Source organism: Pelobates fuscus, chromosome 2 (genome assembly GCF_036172605.1).
Source record: "Pelobates fuscus isolate aPelFus1 chromosome 2, aPelFus1.pri, whole genome shotgun sequence".
In the NCBI taxonomy this organism is placed as follows: domain Eukaryota; kingdom Metazoa; phylum Chordata; class Amphibia; order Anura; family Pelobatidae; genus Pelobates; species Pelobates fuscus.
Window position 1 is genome coordinate 9,858,658 of NC_086318.1, and position 21,848 is coordinate 9,880,505.

Sequence of the window (21,848 nt, forward strand, 5' to 3'; positions counted from 1 at the left end):
AAGCAGAGTATGAGAGACCCTTGGAGAGGAAGATAATAGAGTAAAAGCAGAGTATGAGAGACCAGTGGAGAGGAAGATAACAGAGTAAAAGCAGAGTATGAGAGACCCTTGGAGAGGAAGATAATAGAGTAAAAGCAGAGTATGAGAGACCCGTGGAGAGGAAGATAATAGAGTAAAAGCAGAGTATGAGAGACCCGTGGAGAGGAAGATAATAGAGTAAAAGCAGAGTATGAGAGACCCGTGGAGAGGAAGATAATACAGTAAAAGCAGAGTATGAGAGACCCTTGGAGAGGAAGATAATACAGTAAAAGCAGAGTATGAGAGACCCTTGGAGAGGAAGATAATAGAGTAAAAGCAGAGTATGAGAGACCCTTGGAGAGGAAGATAATAGAGTATGAGACACCAGTGGAGAGGAAGATAACAGAGTAAAAGCAGAGTGTGAGAGACCCGTGGAGAGGAAGATAACAGAGTAAAAGCAGAGTGTGAGAGACCCGTGGAGAGGAAGATAATGGAGTAAAAGCAGAGTATGAGAGACCCTTGGAGAGGAAGATAATACAGTAAAAGCAGAGTATGAGAGACCCTTGGAGAGGAAGATAATAGAGTAAAAGCAGAGTATGAGAGACCCTTGGAGAGGAAGATAATAGAGTAAAATCAGAGTATGAGAGACCCTTGGAGAGGAAGATAATAGAGTAAAAGCAGAGTATGAGAGACCCGTGGAGAGGAAGATAATAGAGTAAAAGCAGAGTATGAGAGACCCGTGGAGAGGAAGATAATACAGTAAAAGCAGAGTATGAGAGACCCGTGGAGAGGAAGATAATACAGTAAAAGCAGAGTATGAGAGACCCTTGGAGAGGAAGATAATACAGTAAAAGCAGAGTATGAGAGACCCTTGGAGAGACCCTTGGAGAGGAAGATAATAGAGTAAAAGCAGAGTATGAGAGACCCTTGGAGAGGAAGATAATAGAGTAAAAGCAGAGTATGAGAGACCCTTGGAGAGGAAGATAATAGAGTAAAAGCAGAGTATGAGAGACCCGTGGAGAGGAAGATAATAGAGTAAAAGCAGAGTATGAGAGACCCGTGGAGAGGAAGATAATAGAGTAAAAGCAGAGTATGAGAGACCCGTGGAGAGGAAGATAATACAGTAAAAGCAGAGTATGAGAGACCCGTGGAGAGGAAGATAATACAGTAAAAGCAGAGTATGAGAGACCCTTGGAGAGGAAGATAATACAGTAAAAGCAGAGTATGAGAGACCCTTGGAGAGGAAGATAATAGAGTAAAAGCAGAGTATGAGAGACCCTTGGAGAGGAAGATAATAGAGTAAAAGCAGAGTATGTGAGACCCTTGGAGAGGAAGATAATAGAGTAAAAGCAGAGTATGAGAGACCCTTGGAGAGGAAGATAATAGAGTAAAAGCAGAGTATGAGAGACCCTTGGAGAGGAAGATGATAGAGTAAAAGCAGAGTATGAGAGACCCTTGGAGAGGAAGATAATAGAGTAAAAGCAGACTGTGAAGAGACCTGTGGAGAGGAAGATAATAGTGTAAAAGCAGACTGTGGAGAGACCCTTGGAGAGGAAGATAATAGAGTAAAAGCAGCGTATGGGAGACCTGTGGAGAGGAAGATAATAGAGTAAAAGCAGAGTATGAGAGACCCTTGGAGAGAAATATAATAGAGTATAAGCAGAGTATGAGAGACCCTTGGAGAGGAAGATAATAGAGTAAAAGCAGAGTATGAGAGACCAGTGGAGAGGAAGATAACAGAGTAAAAGCAGAGTATGAGAGACCCTTGGAGAGGAAGATAATAGAGTAAAAGCAGAGTATGAGAGACCCGTGGAGAGGAAGATAATAGAGTAAAAGCAGAGTATGAGAGACCCGTGGAGAGGAAGATAATAGAGTAAAAGCAGAGTATGGGAGACCCTTGGAGAGGAAGATAATAGAGTAAAAGCAGAGCATGAGAGACCTTTTGGAGAGGAAGATAATAGAGTAAAAGCAGAGTTTGAGAGACCCTTGGAGAGGAAGATAATAGAGTAAAAGCAGAGTATGGGAGACCCTTGGAGAGGAATATAATAGAGTAAAAGCAGAGTATGAGAGACCCTTGGAGAGGAAGATAATAGAGTAAAAGCAGACTGTGGAGATACCTGTGGAGAGGAAGATAATAGAGTAAAAGCAGAGTATGAGAGACCCTTGGAGAGGAAGATAATAGAGTAAAAGCAGAGTATGAGAGACCCTTGGAGAGGAAGATAATAGAGTAAAAGCAGAGTGTGAGAGACCCGTGGAGAGGAAGATGATAGAGTAAAAGCAGAGTATGAGAGACCCTTGGAGAGGAAGATAATAGAGTAAAAGCAGAGTATGAGAGACCCTTGGAGAGGAAGATAATAGAGTAAAAGCAGAGTATGAGAGACCCGTGGAGAGGAAGATAATAGAGTAAAAGCAGAGTATGAGAAACCCTTGGAGAGGAAGATAATAGAGTAAAAGCAGAGTATGAGAGACCCTTGGAGAGGAAGATAATAGAGTAAAAGCAGAGTATGAGAGACCCTTGGAGAGGAAGATAATAGAGTAAAAGCAGAGTATGAGAGACCCTTGGAGAGGAAGATAATAGAGTAAAAGCAGAGTGTGAGAGACCCGTGGAGAGGAAGATGATAGAGTAAAAGCAGAGTATGAGAGACCCTTGGAGAGGAAGATAATAGAGTAAAAGCAGAGTATGAGAGACCCGTGGAGAGGAAGATAATAGAGTAAAAGCAGAGTATGGGAGACCCTTGGAGAGGAAGATAATAGAGTAAAAGCAGAGTATGAGAGACCCTTGGAGAGGAAGATAATAGAGTAAAAGCAGAGTATGAGAGACCCTTGGAGAGGAAGATAATAGATTAAAAGCAGAGTATGAGAGACCCGTGGAGAGGAAGATAATAGAGTAAAAGCAGAGTATGAGAGACCCGTGGAGAGGAAGATAATAGAGTAAAAGCAGAGTATGAGAGACCCGTGGAGAGGAAGATAAGACAGTAAAAGCAGAGTATGAGAGACCCGTGGAGAGGAAGATAATACAGTAAAAGCAGAGTATGAGAGACCCTTGGAGAGGAAGATAATACAGTAAAAGCAGAGTATGAGAGACCCTTGGAGAGGAAGATAATAGAGTAAAAGCAGAGTATGAGAGACCCTTGGAGAGGAAGATAATAGAGTAAAAGCAGAGTATGTGAGACCCTTGGAGAGTAAGATAATAGAGTAAAAGCAGAGTATGAGAGACCCTTGGAGAGGAAGATAATAGAGTAAAAGCAGAGTATGAGAGAACTTTGGAGAGGAAGATAATAGAGTAAAAGCAGAGTATGAGAGACCCTTGGAGAGGAAGATAATAGAGTAAAAGCAGAGTGTGAGAGACCCGTGGAGAGGAAGATGATAGAGTAAAAGCAGAGTATGAGAGACCCTTGGAGAGGAAGATAATAGAGTAAAAGCAGAGTATGAGAGACCCTTGGAGAGGAAGATAATAGAGTAAAAGCAGAGTATGAGAGACCCTTGGAGAGGAAGATGATAGAGTAAAAGCAGAGTATGAGAGACCCTTGGAGAGGAAGATAATAGAGTAAAAGCAGACTGTGGAGAGACCTGTGGAGAGGAAGATAATAGAGTAAAAGCAGACTGTGGAGAGACCCTTGGAGAGGAAGATAATAGAGTAAAAGCAGTGTATGGGAGACCTGTGGAGAGGAAGATAATAGAGTAAAAGCAGAGTATGAGAGACCCTTGGAGAGAAATATAATAGAGTAAAAGCAGAGTATGAGAGACCCTTGGAGAGGAAGATAATAGATTAAAAGCAGAGTATGAGAGACCAGTGGAGAGGAAGATAACAGAGTAAAAGCAGAGTATGAGAGACCCTTGGAGAGGAAGATAATAGAGTAAAAGCAGAGTATGAGACACCAGTGGAGAGGAAGATAACAGAGTAAAAGCAGAGTGTGAGAGACCAGTGGAGAGGAAGATAACAGAGTAAAAGCAGAGTGTGAGAGACCCGTGGAGAGGAAGATAATGGAGTAAAAGCAGAGTATGAGAGACCCTTGGAGAGGAAGATAATACAGTAAAAGCAGAGTATGAGAGACCCTTGGAGAGGAAGATAATACAGTAAAAGCAGAGTATGAGAGACCCTTGGAGAGGAAGATAATAGAGTAAAAGCAGAGTATGAGAGACCCTTGGAGAGGAAGATAATAGAGTAAAAGCAGAGTATGAGAGACCCTTGGAGAGGAAGATAATAGAGTAAAAGCAGAGTATGAGAGACCCGTGGAGAGGAAGATAATAGAGTAAAAGCAGAGTATGAGAGACCCGTGGAGAGGAAGATAATACAGTAAAAGCAGAGTATGAGAGACCCTTGGAGAGGAAGATAATAGAGTAAAAGCAGAGTATGAGAGACCCTTGGAGAGACCCTTGGAGAGGAAGATAATAGAGTAAAAGCAGAGTATGAGAGACCCTTGGAGAGGAAGATAATAGAGTAAAAGCAGAGTATGAGAGACCCTTGGAGAGACCCTTGGAGAGGAAGATAATAGAGTAAAAGCAGAGTATGAGAGACCCTTGGAGAGGAAGATAATAGAGTAAAAGCAGAGTATGAGAGACCCGTGGAGAGGAAGATAATAGAGTAAAAGCAGAGTATGAGAGACCCGTGGAGAGGAAGATAATAGAGTAAAAGCAGAGTATGAGAGACCCGTGGAGAGGAAGATAATACAGTAAAAGCAGAGTATGAGAGACCCTTGGAGAGGAAGATAATACAGTAAAAGCAGAGTATGAGAGACCCTTGGAGAGGAAGATAATAGAGTAAAAGCAGAGTATGAGACACCAGTGGAGAGGAAGATAACAGAGTAAAAGCAGAGTGTGAGAGACCAGTGGAGAGGAAGATAACAGAGTAAAAGCAGAGTGTGAGAGACCCGTGGAGAGGAAGATAATGGAGTAAAAGCAGAGTATGAGAGACCCTTGGAGAGTTAGATAATACAGTAAAAGCAGAGTATGAGAGACCCTTGGAGAGGAAGATAATAGAGTAAAAGCAGAGTATGAGAGACCCTTGGAGAGGAAGATAATAGAGTAAAAGCAGAGTATGAGAGACCCTTGGAGAGGAAGATAATAGAGTAAAAGCAGAGTATGAGAGACCCGTGGAGAGGAAGATAATAGAGTAAAAGCAGAGTATGAGAGACCCGTGGAGAGGAAGATAATACAGTAAAAGCAGAGTATGAGAGACCCGTGGAGAGGAAGATAATACAGTAAAAGCAGAGTATGAGAGACCCTTGGAGAGGAAGATAATACAGTAAAAGCAGAGTATGAGAGACCCTTGGAGAGGAAGATAATAGAGTAAAAGCAGAGTATGAGAGACCCTTGGAGAGGAAGATAATAGAGTAAAAGCAGAGTATGAGAGACCCGTGGAGAGGAAGATAATACAGTAAAAGCAGAGTATGAGAGACCCTTGGAGAGGAAGATAATAGAGTAAAAGCAGAGTATGAGAGACCCTTGGAGAGACCCTTGGAGAGGAAGATAATAGAGTAAAAGCAGAGTATGAGAGACCCTTGGAGAGGAAGATAATAGAGTAAAAGCAGAGTATGAGAGACCCGTGGAGAGGAAGATAATACAGTAAAAGCAGAGTATGAGAGACCCGTGGAGAGGAAGATAATACAGTAAAAGCAGAGTATGAGAGACCCTTGGAGAGGAAGATAATAGAGTAAAAGCAGAGTATGAGAGACCCTTGGAGAGACCCTTGGAGAGGAAGATAATAGAGTAAAAGCAGAGTATGAGAGACCCTTGGAGAGGAAGATAATAGAGTAAAAGCAGAGTATGAGAGACCCGTGGAGAGGAAGATAATAGAGTAAAAGCAGAGTATGAGAGACCCGTGGAGAGGAAGATAATAGAGTAAAAGCAGAGTATGAGAGACCCGTGGAGAGGAAGATAATAGAGTAAAAGCAGAGTATGAGAGACCCGTGGAGAGGAAGATAATAGAGTAAAAGCAGAGTATGAGAGACCCGTGGAGAGGAAGATAATACAGTAAAAGCAGAGTATGAGAGACCCTTGGAGAGGAAGATAATACAGTAAAAGCAGAGTATGAGAGACCCTTGGAGAGGAAGATAATAGAGTAAAAGCAGAGTATGAGAGACCCTTGGAGAGGAAGATAATAGAGTAAAAGCAGAGTATGAGACACCAGTGGAGAGGAAGATAACAGAGTAAAAGCAGAGTGTGAGAGACCAGTGGAGAGGAAGATAACAGAGTAAAAGCAGAGTGTGAGAGACCCGTGGAGAGGAAGATAATGGAGTAAAAGCAGAGTATGAGAGACCCTTGGAGAGTTAGATAATACAGTAAAAGCAGAGTATGAGAGACCCTTGGAGAGGAAGATAATAGAGTAAAAGCAGAGTATGAGAGACCCTTGGAGAGGAAGATAATAGAGTAAAAGCAGAGTATGAGAGACCCTTGGAGAGGAAGATAATAGAGTAAAAGCAGAGTATGAGAGACCCGTGGAGAGGAAGATAATAGAGTAAAAGCAGAGTATGAGAGACCCGTGGAGAGGAAGATAATACAGTAAAAGCAGAGTATGAGAGACCCGTGGAGAGGAAGATAATACAGTAAAAGCAGAGTATGAGAGACCCTTGGAGAGGAAGATAATACAGTAAAAGCAGAGTATGAGAGACCCTTGGAGAGACCCTTGGAGAGGAAGATAATAGAGTAAAAGCAGAGTATGAGAGACCCTTGGAGAGGAAGATAATAGAGTAAAAGCAGAGTATGAGAGACCAGTGGAGAGGAAGATAATAGAGTAAAAGCAGAGTATGAGAGACCCTTGGAGAGGAAGATAATAGAGTAAAAGCAGAGTATGAGAGACCCTTGGAGAGGAAGATAATACAGTAAAAGCAGAGTGGGAGAGTGTGGAATCGGTTTTGTGAGTAACATTTGTGGTACATCTCCATGTTGGGTATTACCTATTATTAGATGAAATGATACATTTTGGAGCGCCCTTTAAAATAAATTTAAATTTCTATTTGAAGTTATTATAAAATGTTGCTAACATACTCTGAATGTGGTGCCATCAAACACATATTTTATATAAGAAAAAGATTAAAAAAAAAAGAGTGGAGCAGTATTTTAAGAAAGTGGCTGTTTAGGTGATAAGGCTACAATCTGTGCGATTGTGAGATAATACTGAATGAATGAAGGTGATACTTAATATTTGATCCTTCAGTTGCTTTTCACTCAGCACATATAGAGAAAGGTATATAAAAAAAAAGACATAATAGTGTAGGTTGCAAAATCAATACAGTAGTTTTAGTATTCCCACAAATTTACCTGGAATTATAAGGTTAAAGGAACACTATAGTCACCTAAATTACTTTAGCTAAATAAAGCTTTTAGTTTTAGTGTATAGCTCATTCCCCTGCAATTTCACTGCTCAATTCACTGTCATTTAGGAGTTAAATCACTTTGTTTCTGTTTATGCAGCCCTAGCCACACCTCCCCTGGCTATGATTGACAGAGCCTGCATGAAAAAAAAACTGGTTTTACTTTCAAACATGTAATTTGCCTTAAATAATTGTATCTCAATCTCTAAATTGAACTTTAATCACATACAGGAGGCTCTTGCAGGGTCTAGCAAGCTATTAACATAGCAGGGGATAAGAAAATCTTAATTAAACAGAACTTGCAATAAAGAAAGCCTAAACAGGGCTCTCTTTACAGGAAGTGTTTATGGAAGGCTGTGCAAGTCACATGCAGGGAGGTGTGACTAGGGTTCATAAACAAAGGGATTTAACTCCTAAATGGCAGAGGATTGAGCAGTGAGGCTGCAGGGGCATGTTCTATACACCAAAACTGCTTCATTAAGCTAAAGTTGTTCAGGTGACTATAGTGTCCCTTTAAGGAAATACTTTGACACCGTAATTAAGCTCAAATAGGCTTCAAAAGCGCAGAAAGATTTATTACAAAGATGAATATAAAAAGAGGTTTTAATAATTCCTAACACGTAAATGCATTAAAAAAAAACTGCCTCTTACAGGAAAGTATAGTGAGTAAGGCACGGCATACGCCGCTACTCACTGCACAGCTTTAGTCAGATGGGTTGCAGGAGACTCTGGCTTCGTTGGCTATTCGTAGAAGCTGAAAGCTGAAATCAACTGAAGGATCAAATATTAAGTATCACCTTCATTCATTCAGTATTATCGCACAGATTATAGGCTTATCACCTAAACAGCCACTTTCTTAAAATACTGCTCCACTCTTTTTTAAAAATCTTTTTCTTAATACCTATCATTTACTTAAAACCTTATTTGTCACAAGAATCGTTTACTTTATTCTATACATTGTATCAAATCTGTTATAGGTTTTCAAATACATTTTTGCATTAAAGTTACACTATGCACAAAGAGCACTTTATCTCTTTGAAGTGATCTGGGTGCAGCATTTCTGTCCCCTCAAACCTGCAAGTTAAAACAGTAGTGCCTGTCTACCAAACAGCCGCTAGAGACTCGTACTGAGGCCAGTGTTTTCAAAGGGTTTTTAACCCTCGCATGGGTGGCAGAGGAATATTCTAGTGTTAGCAATTCAGCTTTGTATTATTGTGTTCATTTAACGGATATCTTTATCGATCAGTTAAAAAAGGTGATTGTCTATGATTTTAAGAAGTATTGCTTTCATAGTCTGACATTTACTTGTATATGTTTTGAGATGGGTTTATGTTTGTTCATTTACATCTGTTTGTTTAACTTCTCCACTGCTTACATATGTTACTAAAATTGTCAAATCTCTTATTAAATACATTTCCAAACTGGATATTGTAGGTGGATATACCATCTTTCCAAATCTATATACTTGCTGCATGTTGCAGACATGTTTCACACAGTCTCTATTTTGGATTTGTGAATGGGACAGTGAAATTGTTAATAAAAAGAAGATGTACATGTGCATATATCAGGCTGCATGTAGCCTTTCAGACGGTTTGTAAAATAGGAATATGTCGGCTGTCCATTTTCCAGTAATCTTTGTGTTTTTTATAGGAAGTGGATTCAGCAATTTGTCTCTAGCTAATAAAACCAAGAGTTTAACTGAAGTCAAGAAGGGTTTTCGAGAAGATGCCTCAAAGCAGCCTACAAGGACTGAGCACGGGGTAACCGTGTTACAGGTAATTGTGTGTGTGTGTGTATATCATTTCATTCTAAGTGTATTATGATATTAATTTATATATTGTATGTATATATATTTATATAGTTAATACATTGCTAAACACAAATACACACACCAGTCAAGCCATAAGACTTGCTTTTCCCACAGAAATCTCACTTTAACAGCGCTCTTACTACTGCAAGGGATTCTGGGTAGGCGTATGCAAATAAGCTCAACAAAGAACCACATTTTTGCCTCGTAATTCCACTTTATACATGGATTACTTGAAGTATTTGTTTGCTGTATACAACAGCTTTGAAACACAACTCAGGAAGAGGAGCAAAGCCAGTGAACCACTCATGGACAGCTGTTTCGTTGTTAATGCAACTCATCAGCATGAGATAGGTTACTGGCTTGCAATGGAGGCTTGGCGTTACTTGTAAAGTACATACCAACAGAGTTGTAGTGGGGAAAAAAGTGTGGATGAAAACACAACACAGCTGTCCATGAGTGGTTCACTGGCGTTGCTCCTCTTCCTGAGTTGTGTTTCAAAGCTGTTGTATACAGCAAACACATATTTCAAGGAATCCATGTACAATAAGGAAATTTGCTTCATACTTACCGTAATTTTCTTTTCCTGATAATTATTCATGGCAGCATTTACTCATGGGTTAGCTCCTCCCCTCACGGCAGAGAGGACAGGAAATAGAACTCTGGAACTGGTATAAATAGATCCTCCCCCTTCCCATCAGGCAGTCTTAGTAACTAGCATCACATCTTATAGTATAAGGGTGGGACCGTAATGCTGCCATGAATAAATTATCAGGAAAAGGAAATCGCGGTAAGTATGAAACAATTTTCCTTATTCCTGATCAATCATGGCAGCATTTACTCATGGGTAATACCCCAGCAGTATATATATAGAGGGAGGGACAGAGTTCAAATACAGCTAATAGTTATAAAATCATCATTGGGCTATAAACCTATAGAAGGAACAAGGTTAGACTAATACAAGACAGACTCCAGTAAGAAAAAGACACCCGTCCTGTTATGGATAATACATTTTTTTTTTATAAACTCCATAAAACCAAGACACAGTCTAGAATTATAGACCTAGAATGTCCTTCTCAAATATAAAATTAAATACCAAATGGATGGCGGTATCAAACAGAACCTCGACAAAGGCATAATTTCCAGAAATCAGACTGGAACAATCCATGACATTTTAGAAAGTGTTGGATGTTTTATAGCAGGGAGAGAATTAAACGCAAAATCCTACTATTTTCTGGATGTATTTATTGAAGACAATTCACACTGCTTCGTCTTGCTTAGTGAACTACTTACCTGTAGATACAGGAAACAAATAATATCTACCGGTAAGAGAAAGGCAGAGCCTAGTAAAGAAATAAGAGAGTCTGTTATTAAAACACAGCAATAATGTCTATATATTGCAAAAATCAGATTCAACAATGCCTCCTACTGTGAATGAATTGTTTGATACAGTAATGAACAGTTACAGGAGAGGTAAAAACCAACAACACAAGTAGTTTAAAAAATAAAAAAAAACAATCAAGTCCTGCGCTCAAACTCCCATTACTCCTGGGCGGCAGCAACGACCACAGCACACATCAGCCCCAATACATGCAGTAAGAACCAAAAAAAAAGGTTACCTGCGCTCTCTCCCAACTGAAGTTGTTTAAATATACATAGGGATTTGGGCAAGCGCAAAAGTAACTTTTTTCTTTGGTTTTTACAAGTAGATATTACTAGGCACAGTCATGAAGAATCACATCATTCAGATTAGTTAAGAAAATTATCAGTATGAGCCATAGAAATTGTGGCAGCTACTAAATTATAAGTAGGCAATGTAGGCCAACAACATCAGGACCTACATGCTTAGTTAAAAATATTGTAAATTGTACTAATTATATTAGACAGTAGAATCAAATTGATTAGAGACTGTTGTGTAATGTCAGTAGGAGATAGGCAATAGGAGGACACCGATTAAAAGGTGATAACCAGAGGCACAGGATCCATTGTAGCAACAGACACATAATAAGTAGGATAGTAGAATAGTCAATATGAGAACAAGCAACCACATCCTTACACTGACCTTATCTTCAGATAGTGTTGAAGTACTTACGGCAGAGTGTATGGTGATAATAATAAGATCATTCTGCTGTTTGTTTTATCTGCAAAGATATCAACACCAGTCGAAGCATATAATCCACAAGAATTATAACAATGCAATGTTAGGAATGACCATCACAGATCACATATACGGATCTAGGTACAGAGACCATGTAAAACAAATCAGCCAAATGTTTGTCACAAACAAGCTACGATATTATATTATGCAGGATGACTCAACAGCTTAAAGCCATGCATTGGCTGTGAAGTCTAGATAGTAGTACACCCAAGAATCTCCATGAATATCAGAACAGAGGTCAGTAATGGGACTTCATGTTCGGCGATTTCCCTTATTGTTCTGGTAGCAGGCGAATTTTACCTGAAATAGTAAACCTGGTAGAATGGTCTGGGGACTGAAGGACCTTCCAATGTCAATTAAAATACTTACAATAACCAGCATCAAACTTACCTGGAGCATATGAGCCTTATATAATACCTTTTATTGCAGAAAGGAAATTATAATGTTCCCCTTGACAACAGGGGAACCACTACCGAGGCGGTGTCCTCATGGTAACTCGTACATAGAGCCTATAGTGGGTACATATACTGAGGCTGTGTCCTCACAGTAACTCCTACATAGAGCATATAGTGGGTACATATACTGAGGCTGTGTCCTCATAGTAACTCATACATATGGCCTATAGTAGAAACATATACTAAGGCTGTGTCCTCATAGTAACTCATACATAGAGCATATAGTGGGTACATATACTGAGGCTGTGTCCTCATAGTAACTCATACACAGAGCCTATAGTGGGTACATATACTGAGGCTGTGTCCTCATAGTAACTCATACATAGAGCATATAGTGGATACATATACTGAGGCTGTGTCCTCATAGTAACTCATACATAGAGCATATAGTGGGTACATATACTGAGGCTGTGTCCTCATAGTAACTCATACATAGAGCATATAGTGGGTACATATACTGAGGCTGTGTCCTCACAGTAACTCCTACATAGAGCATATAGTGGATACATATACTGAGGCTGTGTCCTCATAGTAACTCATACATATGGCCTATAGTAGAAACATATACTAAGGCTGTGTCCTCATAGTAACTCATACATAGAGCATATAGTGGGTACATATACTGAGGCTGTGTCCTCATAGTAACTCATACACAGAGCCTATAGTGGGTACATATACTGAGGCTGTGTCCTCATAGTAACTCATACATAGAGCATATAGTGGGTACATATACTGAGGCTGTGTCCTCATAGTAACTCATACATAGAGCATATAGTGGGTACATATACTGAGGCTGTGTCCTCATAATAACTCATACATATGGCCTATAGTAGAAACATATACTAAGGCTGTGTCCTCATAGTAACTCATACATAGAGCATATAGTGGGTACATATACTGAGGCTGTGTCCTCATAGTAACTCATACATAGATCATATAGTGGCTACATATACTGAGGCTGTGTCCTCACAGTAACTCCTACATAGAGCATATAGTGGATACATATACTGAGGCTGTGTCCTCATAGTAACTCATACATAGCCTCAGTATATGTACCCACTATATGCTCTGTGTCCTCATAGTAACTCATACATAGAGCATATAGTGGGTACATATACTAAGGCTGTGTCCTCATAGTAACTCATGCACAGAGCCTATAGTGGGTACATATACTGAGGCTGTGTCCTCATAGTACCTCATACATAGAGCATATAGTGGGTACATATACTGAGGCTGTGTCCTCATAGTAACTCATACATAGAGCATATAGTGGGTACATATACTGAGGCTGTGTCCTCATAGTAACTCATACATAGAGCATATAGTGGGTACATATACTGAGGCTGTGTCCTCATAGTACCTCATACATAGAGCATATAGTGGGTACATATACTGAGGCTGTGTCCTCATAGTAACTCATACATAGAGCATATAGTGGGTACATATACTGAGGCTGTGTCCTCATAGTAACTCATACATAGAGCATATAGTGGGTACATATACTGAGGCTGTGTCCTCATAGTAACTCATGCATACAGCATATAGTGGGTACATATACTGAGGTGGTGTCCTCATAGTAACTCTTACATAGAGCATATAGTGGGTACATATACTGAGGCTGTGTCCTCATAGTAACTCATACATAGAGCATATAGTGGGTACATATACTGAGACGGAGTCCTCATAGTAACTCGTACACAGAGCATATAGTGGGTACATATACTGAGGCTGTGTCCTCATAGTAACTCATGCATAGAGCATATAGTGGGTACATATACTGAGGCTGTGTCCTCATAGTAACTCATACATAGAGCATATAGTGGGTACATATAGTGAGGCTGTGTCCTCATAGTAACTCATACATAGAGCATATAGTGGATACTTATACTGAGGCTGTGTCCTCATAGTACCTCATACATAGAGCATATAGTGGATACATATACTGAGGCTGTGTCCTCATAGTAACTCATACATAGAGCATATAGTGGGTACATATACTGAGGCTGTGTCCTCATAGTAACTCATACATAGAGCATATAGTGGCTACATATACTGAGGCTGTGTCCTCATAGTAACTCTTACATAGAGCATATAGTGGGTACATATACTGAGGCGGTGTCCTCATAGTAACTCATACATATGGCCTATAGTAGAAACATATACTAAGGCTGTGTCCTCATAGTAACTTATACATAGAGCATATAGTGGGTACATATACTGAAGATAGGTATTGGATCAGCGCTGAGTGATCTAATAGGACTGTGAACAAATCGAAAGCTGCAACCTATGGGTATGAGGTTCCCTCTAATAACCTCAAAGGGAAAATGGCAAAAACACAATAATAGGTCGCGCTAAATACAAATAGATGTGTAATAACAATGAAAATAAATAAATAAAAAGATAAAATAGAACAAGATCAAAAAGACAAAAAGAAGAGGAATAAAAGTATTAATATTAATATAAATCCACTTGCACACACTCTAACAGTAAGGAATGGAACAGTTATAATGAATAGTCCGAATACTTAATAGTCTGCTTGTATATTCCAATAAATTAGTGGAAGGCTTGATATATAGGAATTTCCAATGAAGAGAATGGATCTTCTAATTCATGGGGTGTCTTGACTCCGTGGTATACATGGAACGACAAAGCAAAGAAACTCCAATAGTGCAAACTGAGGACCAATAAGAGCAGGATGAATATAGGGGAGGTATATTACTCACCTATTATTGAGCATAAACTAGCTCAAGTATAGTAAGCATTCAGTGGCGTCTGCCCCCCACTGGCGGGATAAGGTGAAGATAATTCCTCGGTATAAAAAAAGGGGAAGAAAAACAACCAAATATAGTGCTCACTGTAGATATGATAAAAATAAGTATAAACAGTAGAAATGCAGGTACTCACATATGGATGAGCAGGATATACTGCTCAATCTATTCGTTTGGGTGGTATAGTCCCCACCTAGGATTCTTTAGCAGGTATCAGCTTCACAGTAATATATGACCAGGTAAAATAAAAAATAAATAAAGGATATATGGCAAAATAATTCTAGGTAAAGCCAATATTCCTTTAATAAGATAATAAATATATAAAAACAGCCAAAACGCGTTTCGCCACACAGGGCTTTATCAACTGGCAATAGTAAAAATCAGCCTGGTACATAGATGCTTAAATAAGCTAAGAAAACACATGCTTATTCAAATTTTAGCGCCAAAATGACGTCATCAATACACAGTATAAAATACAAATACATATTAAAACAGAAAAAATACAAGTCCATACATATACTGAGGCTGTGTCCTCATAGTAACTCATGCATACAGCATATAGTGGGTACATATACTGAGGCGGTGTCCTCATAGTAACATTAACATAGAGCATATAGTGGGTACATATACTGAGGCGGTGTCCTCATAGTAACATTAACATAGAGCATATAGTGGGTACATATTGTCATGCCTTAATTATAATATCCCCTTACTTCCTGGTTCCACGGAGCTTAGCCACATCTCTTCATGACCCGGTCTCCCTATTTAATCTGACCGCACCAGCTGATCGACGCTGGATTAATGAACTACGTTCCGTACTCACGAACCGGCTGCAACATCGTTGTGAAAGCCTGCTGTTACCGGACCGGACTGGAAGACTTCAAGTTCCCTTCACCTTTCCTCAACCACGGCTAAAGCTGACCTCTATCCATGCAGGATAAACCGCCTCTGAGGAAATCTCGGGAACCAGTGTTCTATGTGCCGGAAGCTAAGTAAAACCTCTGTGATAAGCGTTACATCTCAAACTGTTATTTCCTGTCTCCAAAGTCCTTCGTTAAAGCCAACCGTTACAGCTAACTTCAACTCATACTTGTCTCAGTTAGCTGCATCTATCTTACTTCAGTTAAAGCCTATGGAACAGTTAATTGTAACTTCTTATCACCTAATTGATTATTACTACTAAAGGACTCTTGCTGCTTCAGTTACCGTTTACTCCTTAAAGCTACAGTGCATATAATTGTGGACTTCAGTTATCGTTTACCCCTTAAAGCTACAGTGCATATAATTGTGGACTTCAGTTATCGTTTACTCCTTAAAGCTACAGTGCATATAATTGTGGACTTCAGTTATCGTTTACTCCTTAAAGCTACAGTGCATATAATTGTGGACTTCAGTTATCGTTTATTACTTAATGCTACAGTACCTGTAATTTGGAATTAAAGTCAATACCAATTACTTCTAATAAATATTCGAACTATAAAGAAATCTGCAGTTGTGTTCCTTCATAACAAATGTTTAAACGTGACAGATTAATCCAGCCTTTGTAATGGATCCAGCAGATTTCGATTCTACTATAACTACGCTGAATCAAAGAGTTAATGCACTAGCCCAAAGTGTGCAAGACCTGCAAATTACTAACGAAAGACTTCTCACTTATATCCGAGATTTACAAACTCATACTCCTCATACTACTCTGCACTCGGCTAGTGATCCTGCTGTGTGTAAACCTGAAAAGTTCTATGGAGATCGTTCCAGATACAGGGAGTTCCTCAACTCTTGCAAACTTTTAATTGCTTTGAAATCTAGATCCTATCCTACAGAAAGAACTAAAGTTTGTTCGGTTATTTCCTTTCTAAGAGGTGAACCTATGTCATGGGCCCATTCCTTTCTGGAAAACGATGACCCCATCTTAGATTCACTGGATGAATTTTTTGAAGCCATGTCTCTCCTCTATGAAGATCCTAACAAACAAGCTACAGCTGATTTAACAATCAGAACACTACAGCAAAGAAATAGACCCGTTGAAGATTATATTGCTGAATTCAAAAGATGGGCTATAGAAACGCAATGGAATGACATCACATTGCGCAACCAGTTTCGAATTGGTTTATCGGAAGCTGTAAAAGATGAATTATCTAGAACAGAACTCCCTACTAATTTGAACGCTCTAATTCGCCTATCAATCAACATTGACAGAAGATTAAGAGAAAGAAAGGCCGAAAAGTCTCTTTTTCTTTCAAAAGACCGCAAACCTTTCACTCCCTCTAAAGCTCCAGAAAAGACTTCCTTAACAAGTGAACCTATGGAACTAGGGGCTCCAAAGCCTCCTGACAACCCATCTGAACCAATCGAACCTATGGAAATAGGGATAATAAGAAGTCCCCTCACTCCTGAAGAGAAAAATCGAAGACGTATGTTAAACCTCTGCATGTATTGTGCCTCTCAAGTTCATTCAGTCTCTGATTGTCCTTCATTGAAACGGACAAAAGGCAGAAGGCAGTCTCATGCCTCTTCCATCCTAAGTGTACTTCCCTCTACAACAAATACTCAAATGTCCCCTATCGTTCTTGTATTACAGTGGGACAATAAAAGAATCATAACCAAGGCTGTTATCGATTCCGGTGCAAATGGAGTATTCATCGACTCAGCCTTTGTAACAAAGAATAAAATTCCTTGTGTTCGTAAAAGAACTTCTGTACCTGTTAAAGTGATTGACGGGTCCCTCATCTCATCGGGACCGATACTTCATGAATCCATCCCTCTAAAAGTAACCATCAATCATACTCATACGGAAAGTCTTATATTTGATGTCATCTCATCACCATTTTTTCCTATTATATTGGGGATCAACTGGTTAAGGAACCACAACCCTCAAATCTCATGGTTTCCCTTCTCTCTTGCATTTGATTCTGATTATTGCAAGAAAACATGCTTGCAACGTATTCCAATCCTTCAGTCTACGAAAGAACTAGCTAAAACCTCATGTTGTTCTGACACCGAACTGGAGTCTCCTCCTCCTACAATCATTGGTGAATTAAAGAGAAAGTTTACAACAGCTCCTATCCTTCAACTTCCAAATCCTTCATATCCTTATGTCCTTGAAACGGATGCTTCGGAATTTGCAATTGGAGCTGTCCTTTCTCAACACAAAACTCCTCAAGTACCTCCTTCGCCTAAAGTCATTGGAATCTTATCTTCTCTTATTGACGACATTAAAGGTCTCAGTGAAGATGCTCTTGAACTTCCTAAATCAATGAAATTATCTAAGAAAAACGGTCTCTACTATTTCAAAGACCGGATTTACGTGCCTCCCTCCTTCAGGATTAAAATACTTGAATTTATTAATGATTCTCCTCTGGCAGGTCATCCAGGTATGAAAAGGACCCTTGAATTGTCTAAAAGATACTGTTGGTGGCCTCGTCAAGACCAAACTATCGAATCTTATGTCAAATCTTGTTCTGTATGCCAAAGATCCAATCAATTGTCCTTGTTGAAGCCTCATCATCCTGACCCTTTCCAAAGAAATCTCACTACTTCTCCTGATCCCATATTGGTCCAGGGTGAAGAAGAATACGAACAATACCTCATCAGATGGAAAGGATACGGAGTTGATGAAGATACATGGGAAAACTCCTCTGACGTTCATGCTGAAAAATTAGTTTCCAAGTTTCACAAACGCTACCCTTCTAAGCCAAGTCAATAGCACCCAGAGGTTGCTCATTAAGGAGGGGATACTGTCATGCCTTAATTATAATATCCCCTTACTTCCTGGTTCCACGGAGCTTAGCCACACCTCTTCATGACCCGGTCTCCCTATTTAATCTGACCGCACCAGCTGATCGACGCTGGATTAATGAACTACGTTCCGTACTCACGAACCGGCTGCAACATCGTTGTGAAAGCCTGCTGTTACCGGACCGGACTGGAAGACTTCAAGTTCCCTTCACCTTTCCTCAACCACGGCTAAAGCTGACCTCTATCCATGCAGGATAAACCGCCTCTGAGGAAATCTCAGGAACCAGTGTTCTATGTGCCGGAAGCTAAGTAAAACCTCTGTGATAAGCGTTACATCTCAAACTGTTATTTCCTGTCTCCAAAGTCCTTCGTTAAAGCCAACCGTTACAGCTAACTTCAACTCATACTTGTCTCAGTTAGCTGCATCTATCTTACTTCAGTTAAAGCCTATGGAACAGTTAATTGTAACTTCTTATCACCTAATTGATTATTACTACTAAAGGACTCTTGCTGCTTCAGTTACCGTTTACTCCTTAAAGCTACAGTGCATATAATTGTGGACTTCAGTTATCGTTTACCCCTTAAAGCTACAGTGCATATAATTGTGGACTTCAGTTATCATTTACTCCTTAAAGCTACAGTGCATATAATTGTGGACTTCAGTTATCGTTTACTCCTTAAAGCTACAGTGCATATAATTGTGGACTTCAGTTATCGTTTATTACTTAATGCTACAGTACCTGTAATTTGGAATTAAAGTCAATACCAATTACTTCTAATAAATATTCGAACTATAAAGAAATCTGCAGTTGTGTTCCTTCATAACAAATGTTTAAACGTGACACATATACTGAGGCGGTGTCCTCATAGTAACTCATACATAGAGCATATAGTGGGTACATATACTGAGGCTGTGTCCTCATAGTAACTCATACATAGAGCATATAGTGGGTACATATACTGAGACGGAGTCCTCATAGTAACTCGTACACAGAGCATATAGTGGGTACATATACTGAGGCTGTGTCCTCATAGTAACTCATACATAGAGCATATAGTGGGTACATATACTGAGGCTGTGTCCTCATAGTAACTCATACATAGAGCATATAGTGGGTACATATACTGAGGCTGTGTCCTCATAGTAACTCATACATAGAGCATATAGTGGGTACATATAGTGAGGCTGTGTCCTCATAGTAACTCATACATAGAGCATATAGTGGATACTTATACTGAGGCTGTGTCCTCATAGTAACTCATACATAGAGCATATAGTGGGTACATATACTGAGGCGGTGTCCTCATAGTAACTCATACATATGGCCTATAGTAGAAACATATACTAAGGCTGTGTCCTCATAGTAACTCATACATAGAGCATATAGTGGCTACATATACTGAGGCGGTGTCCTCATAGTAACTCATACATAGATCATATAGTGGGTACATATACTGAGGCTGTGTCCTCATAGTAACTCATACATAGAGCATATAGTGGATACATATACTGAGGCTGTGTCCTCATAGTAACTCATACATAGAGCATATAGTGGATACATATACTGAGGCTGTGTCCTCATAGTAACTCATACATAGAGCATATAGTGGGTACATATACTGAGGCGGTGTCCTCATAGTAACTCATACATATGGCCTATAGTAGAAACATATACTAAGGCTGTGTCCTCATGATGTAGATTAATTTAGAAATAAACAAATATGTTTAAATGTCTATCTGTTCCTGTCCAAATCTGAGATGATTAAATTGCGTATACGCAGAAGTAATTCAGACTGACACACGGAGTTCAGGTTAAAATAACTTCGAGGAAATTTATTAGCATCTGAAGAAAAAGCGGGCTCGCAGGCCCTTATAAGGGGGATTTTGCATCATCATTGATTATCAAGATATCAGTAAATAAACATCATTAATTGGATTAATTGTTAAGTGGCTGTGTCAATGTCCACCCATCAATATGATTAATTGGCTCAAAAACTAAGTGGTTAGCTAGGTGTCCTCCCACCGAGAGGTGGTATTGTTCTGGACACGGGTGTGGACGGATGGCTCAAGTGCCATCTTTCCCAGCATGAGGCTTACTCGGTGGAAAGGGGGGCTTGGGCGTCATTTTGCGTAGTTAGTGATGTCAGTCTCGTGGTCAGGTGCAAGGTTCTTTTATGAATAGAACATTTCATTAGACCGGCGTTCTCATGGCCTTCAGATTATATTATGTTGCAAACTACAGGAGATTCAGCAATTCCGGGGTTAGTCATGTCTTTATAGAAAATACAGTCTCTATTCATTATACTAAATGCCGTAAGGAAATTCTGTCATGTAATGTGGACAAAATGGAGGTTCTGTCATAATGTGAGGTTATGTGAGATTAAAATGGAGTTAGTACAATAATTCAATACAGGTTCAATAAAGATTTTTAATAATTCTACATCAGTCCCCCCTATGAAATGTTAGCTTCTAAAAGATAAACTTTATTAGTTAGTATCAGAAGACGTGTTAGCCCAAAGGCACAGAAACCCCGTGGCCGCTAGCTAGGTGTTATTGCAAAGTGCAATTCTGTCCCTTCATCTGACCCTAGTAGGCTAACTCATCCGTCTGCAGGGCACTCGAACGCTTCACTACCATGGGTGGCCCACGATGGCTAACCCACCACTTTTCCACACGGTAGTCTTTCCCATACAGACAGATGCTGTCCCTAAGCTGGTCCCTACCTAGAATTCTCGCACTTTATCAATAAAAGGGATAGTTTGCAGCGGTATACAGGGTGAGTTGAGATCTTGGAAATCTTGGTCATCAACTGTGAGATGTGCGAAAGTGGGTGCCGCTTGGTCTACAGTCTTCAGGAGGAATTTTCTCAGACAAGGGAGGACACAACAAACGAGAAGAGCAAAGATAAAAAGAAAAATTAGTATTGCTATACCAATATGCATTAAAGCTTTTTGCCATCCTGTCATCCAACCAAACCATCTTTCCCAGGGATCTTTTATCCCAGAATTCCTTTTTAACTCTTCAGAGAGCTCATTCAATTTCTCTATGGCTAAAGTAACTTTACCATTAGGGCCTGTGTTTTCTGGGATGTAAGTACAACATGTCATGGTGTCGGGCAAAATTTTACATACCCCTCCTTTTTCGGCTAGAATCATGTCTAAGGCCATTCTATTCTGGAAGGACATTTGGGATGTAGCCTACAGCTGTTCGGCTAAACCCTGGAGGGCATCCCTGGTGTAATTAACAAAGCGTTGTTGGTTGTAATAAATGTAATTTATCCAATTTAAATTCTTGTTTGCAGTAACTATGGTGAAAAGTGATTCAAATCCTGCAGCAACTTCATCTCTTGCTTTAAATTCATTGGGAACCCCCCTAGGCACCCCAATGGCATCAATGTAAATGTGAGGGTCAAAACTGCCTTTTAATGGGGCTTCACACTTTACCTTGGTTGGTGTGTGTTTGGACTCATGTGTGTCGGGGTGTGTGTCAGAGATAATATGTATAGGCATGATGGCTTTAGCCAGAGTACACTCCCCCCACCATTCCTTGTCCATCCTGGATCTTAGCTGTAAATCCCCACACAACCAGTAAAT

General features: G+C 39.8%; 1 protein-coding gene across 2 annotated transcripts in view; it reads left to right on the forward strand.

Moving 5' to 3' along the window:
* The window catches only part of AGBL5 (AGBL carboxypeptidase 5), a 173,479-nt gene that overhangs the window by 134,636 nt on the left and 16,995 nt on the right, over positions 1–21,848 (forward strand). For both annotated transcript variants that reach the window (XM_063441915.1, XM_063441916.1), the window contains one exon: positions 8,982–9,106. In XM_063441915.1, the coding sequence (XP_063297985.1) occupies positions 8,982–9,106 (125 nt within the window). The remainder of the gene's footprint in view (positions 1–8,981; positions 9,107–21,848) is intronic.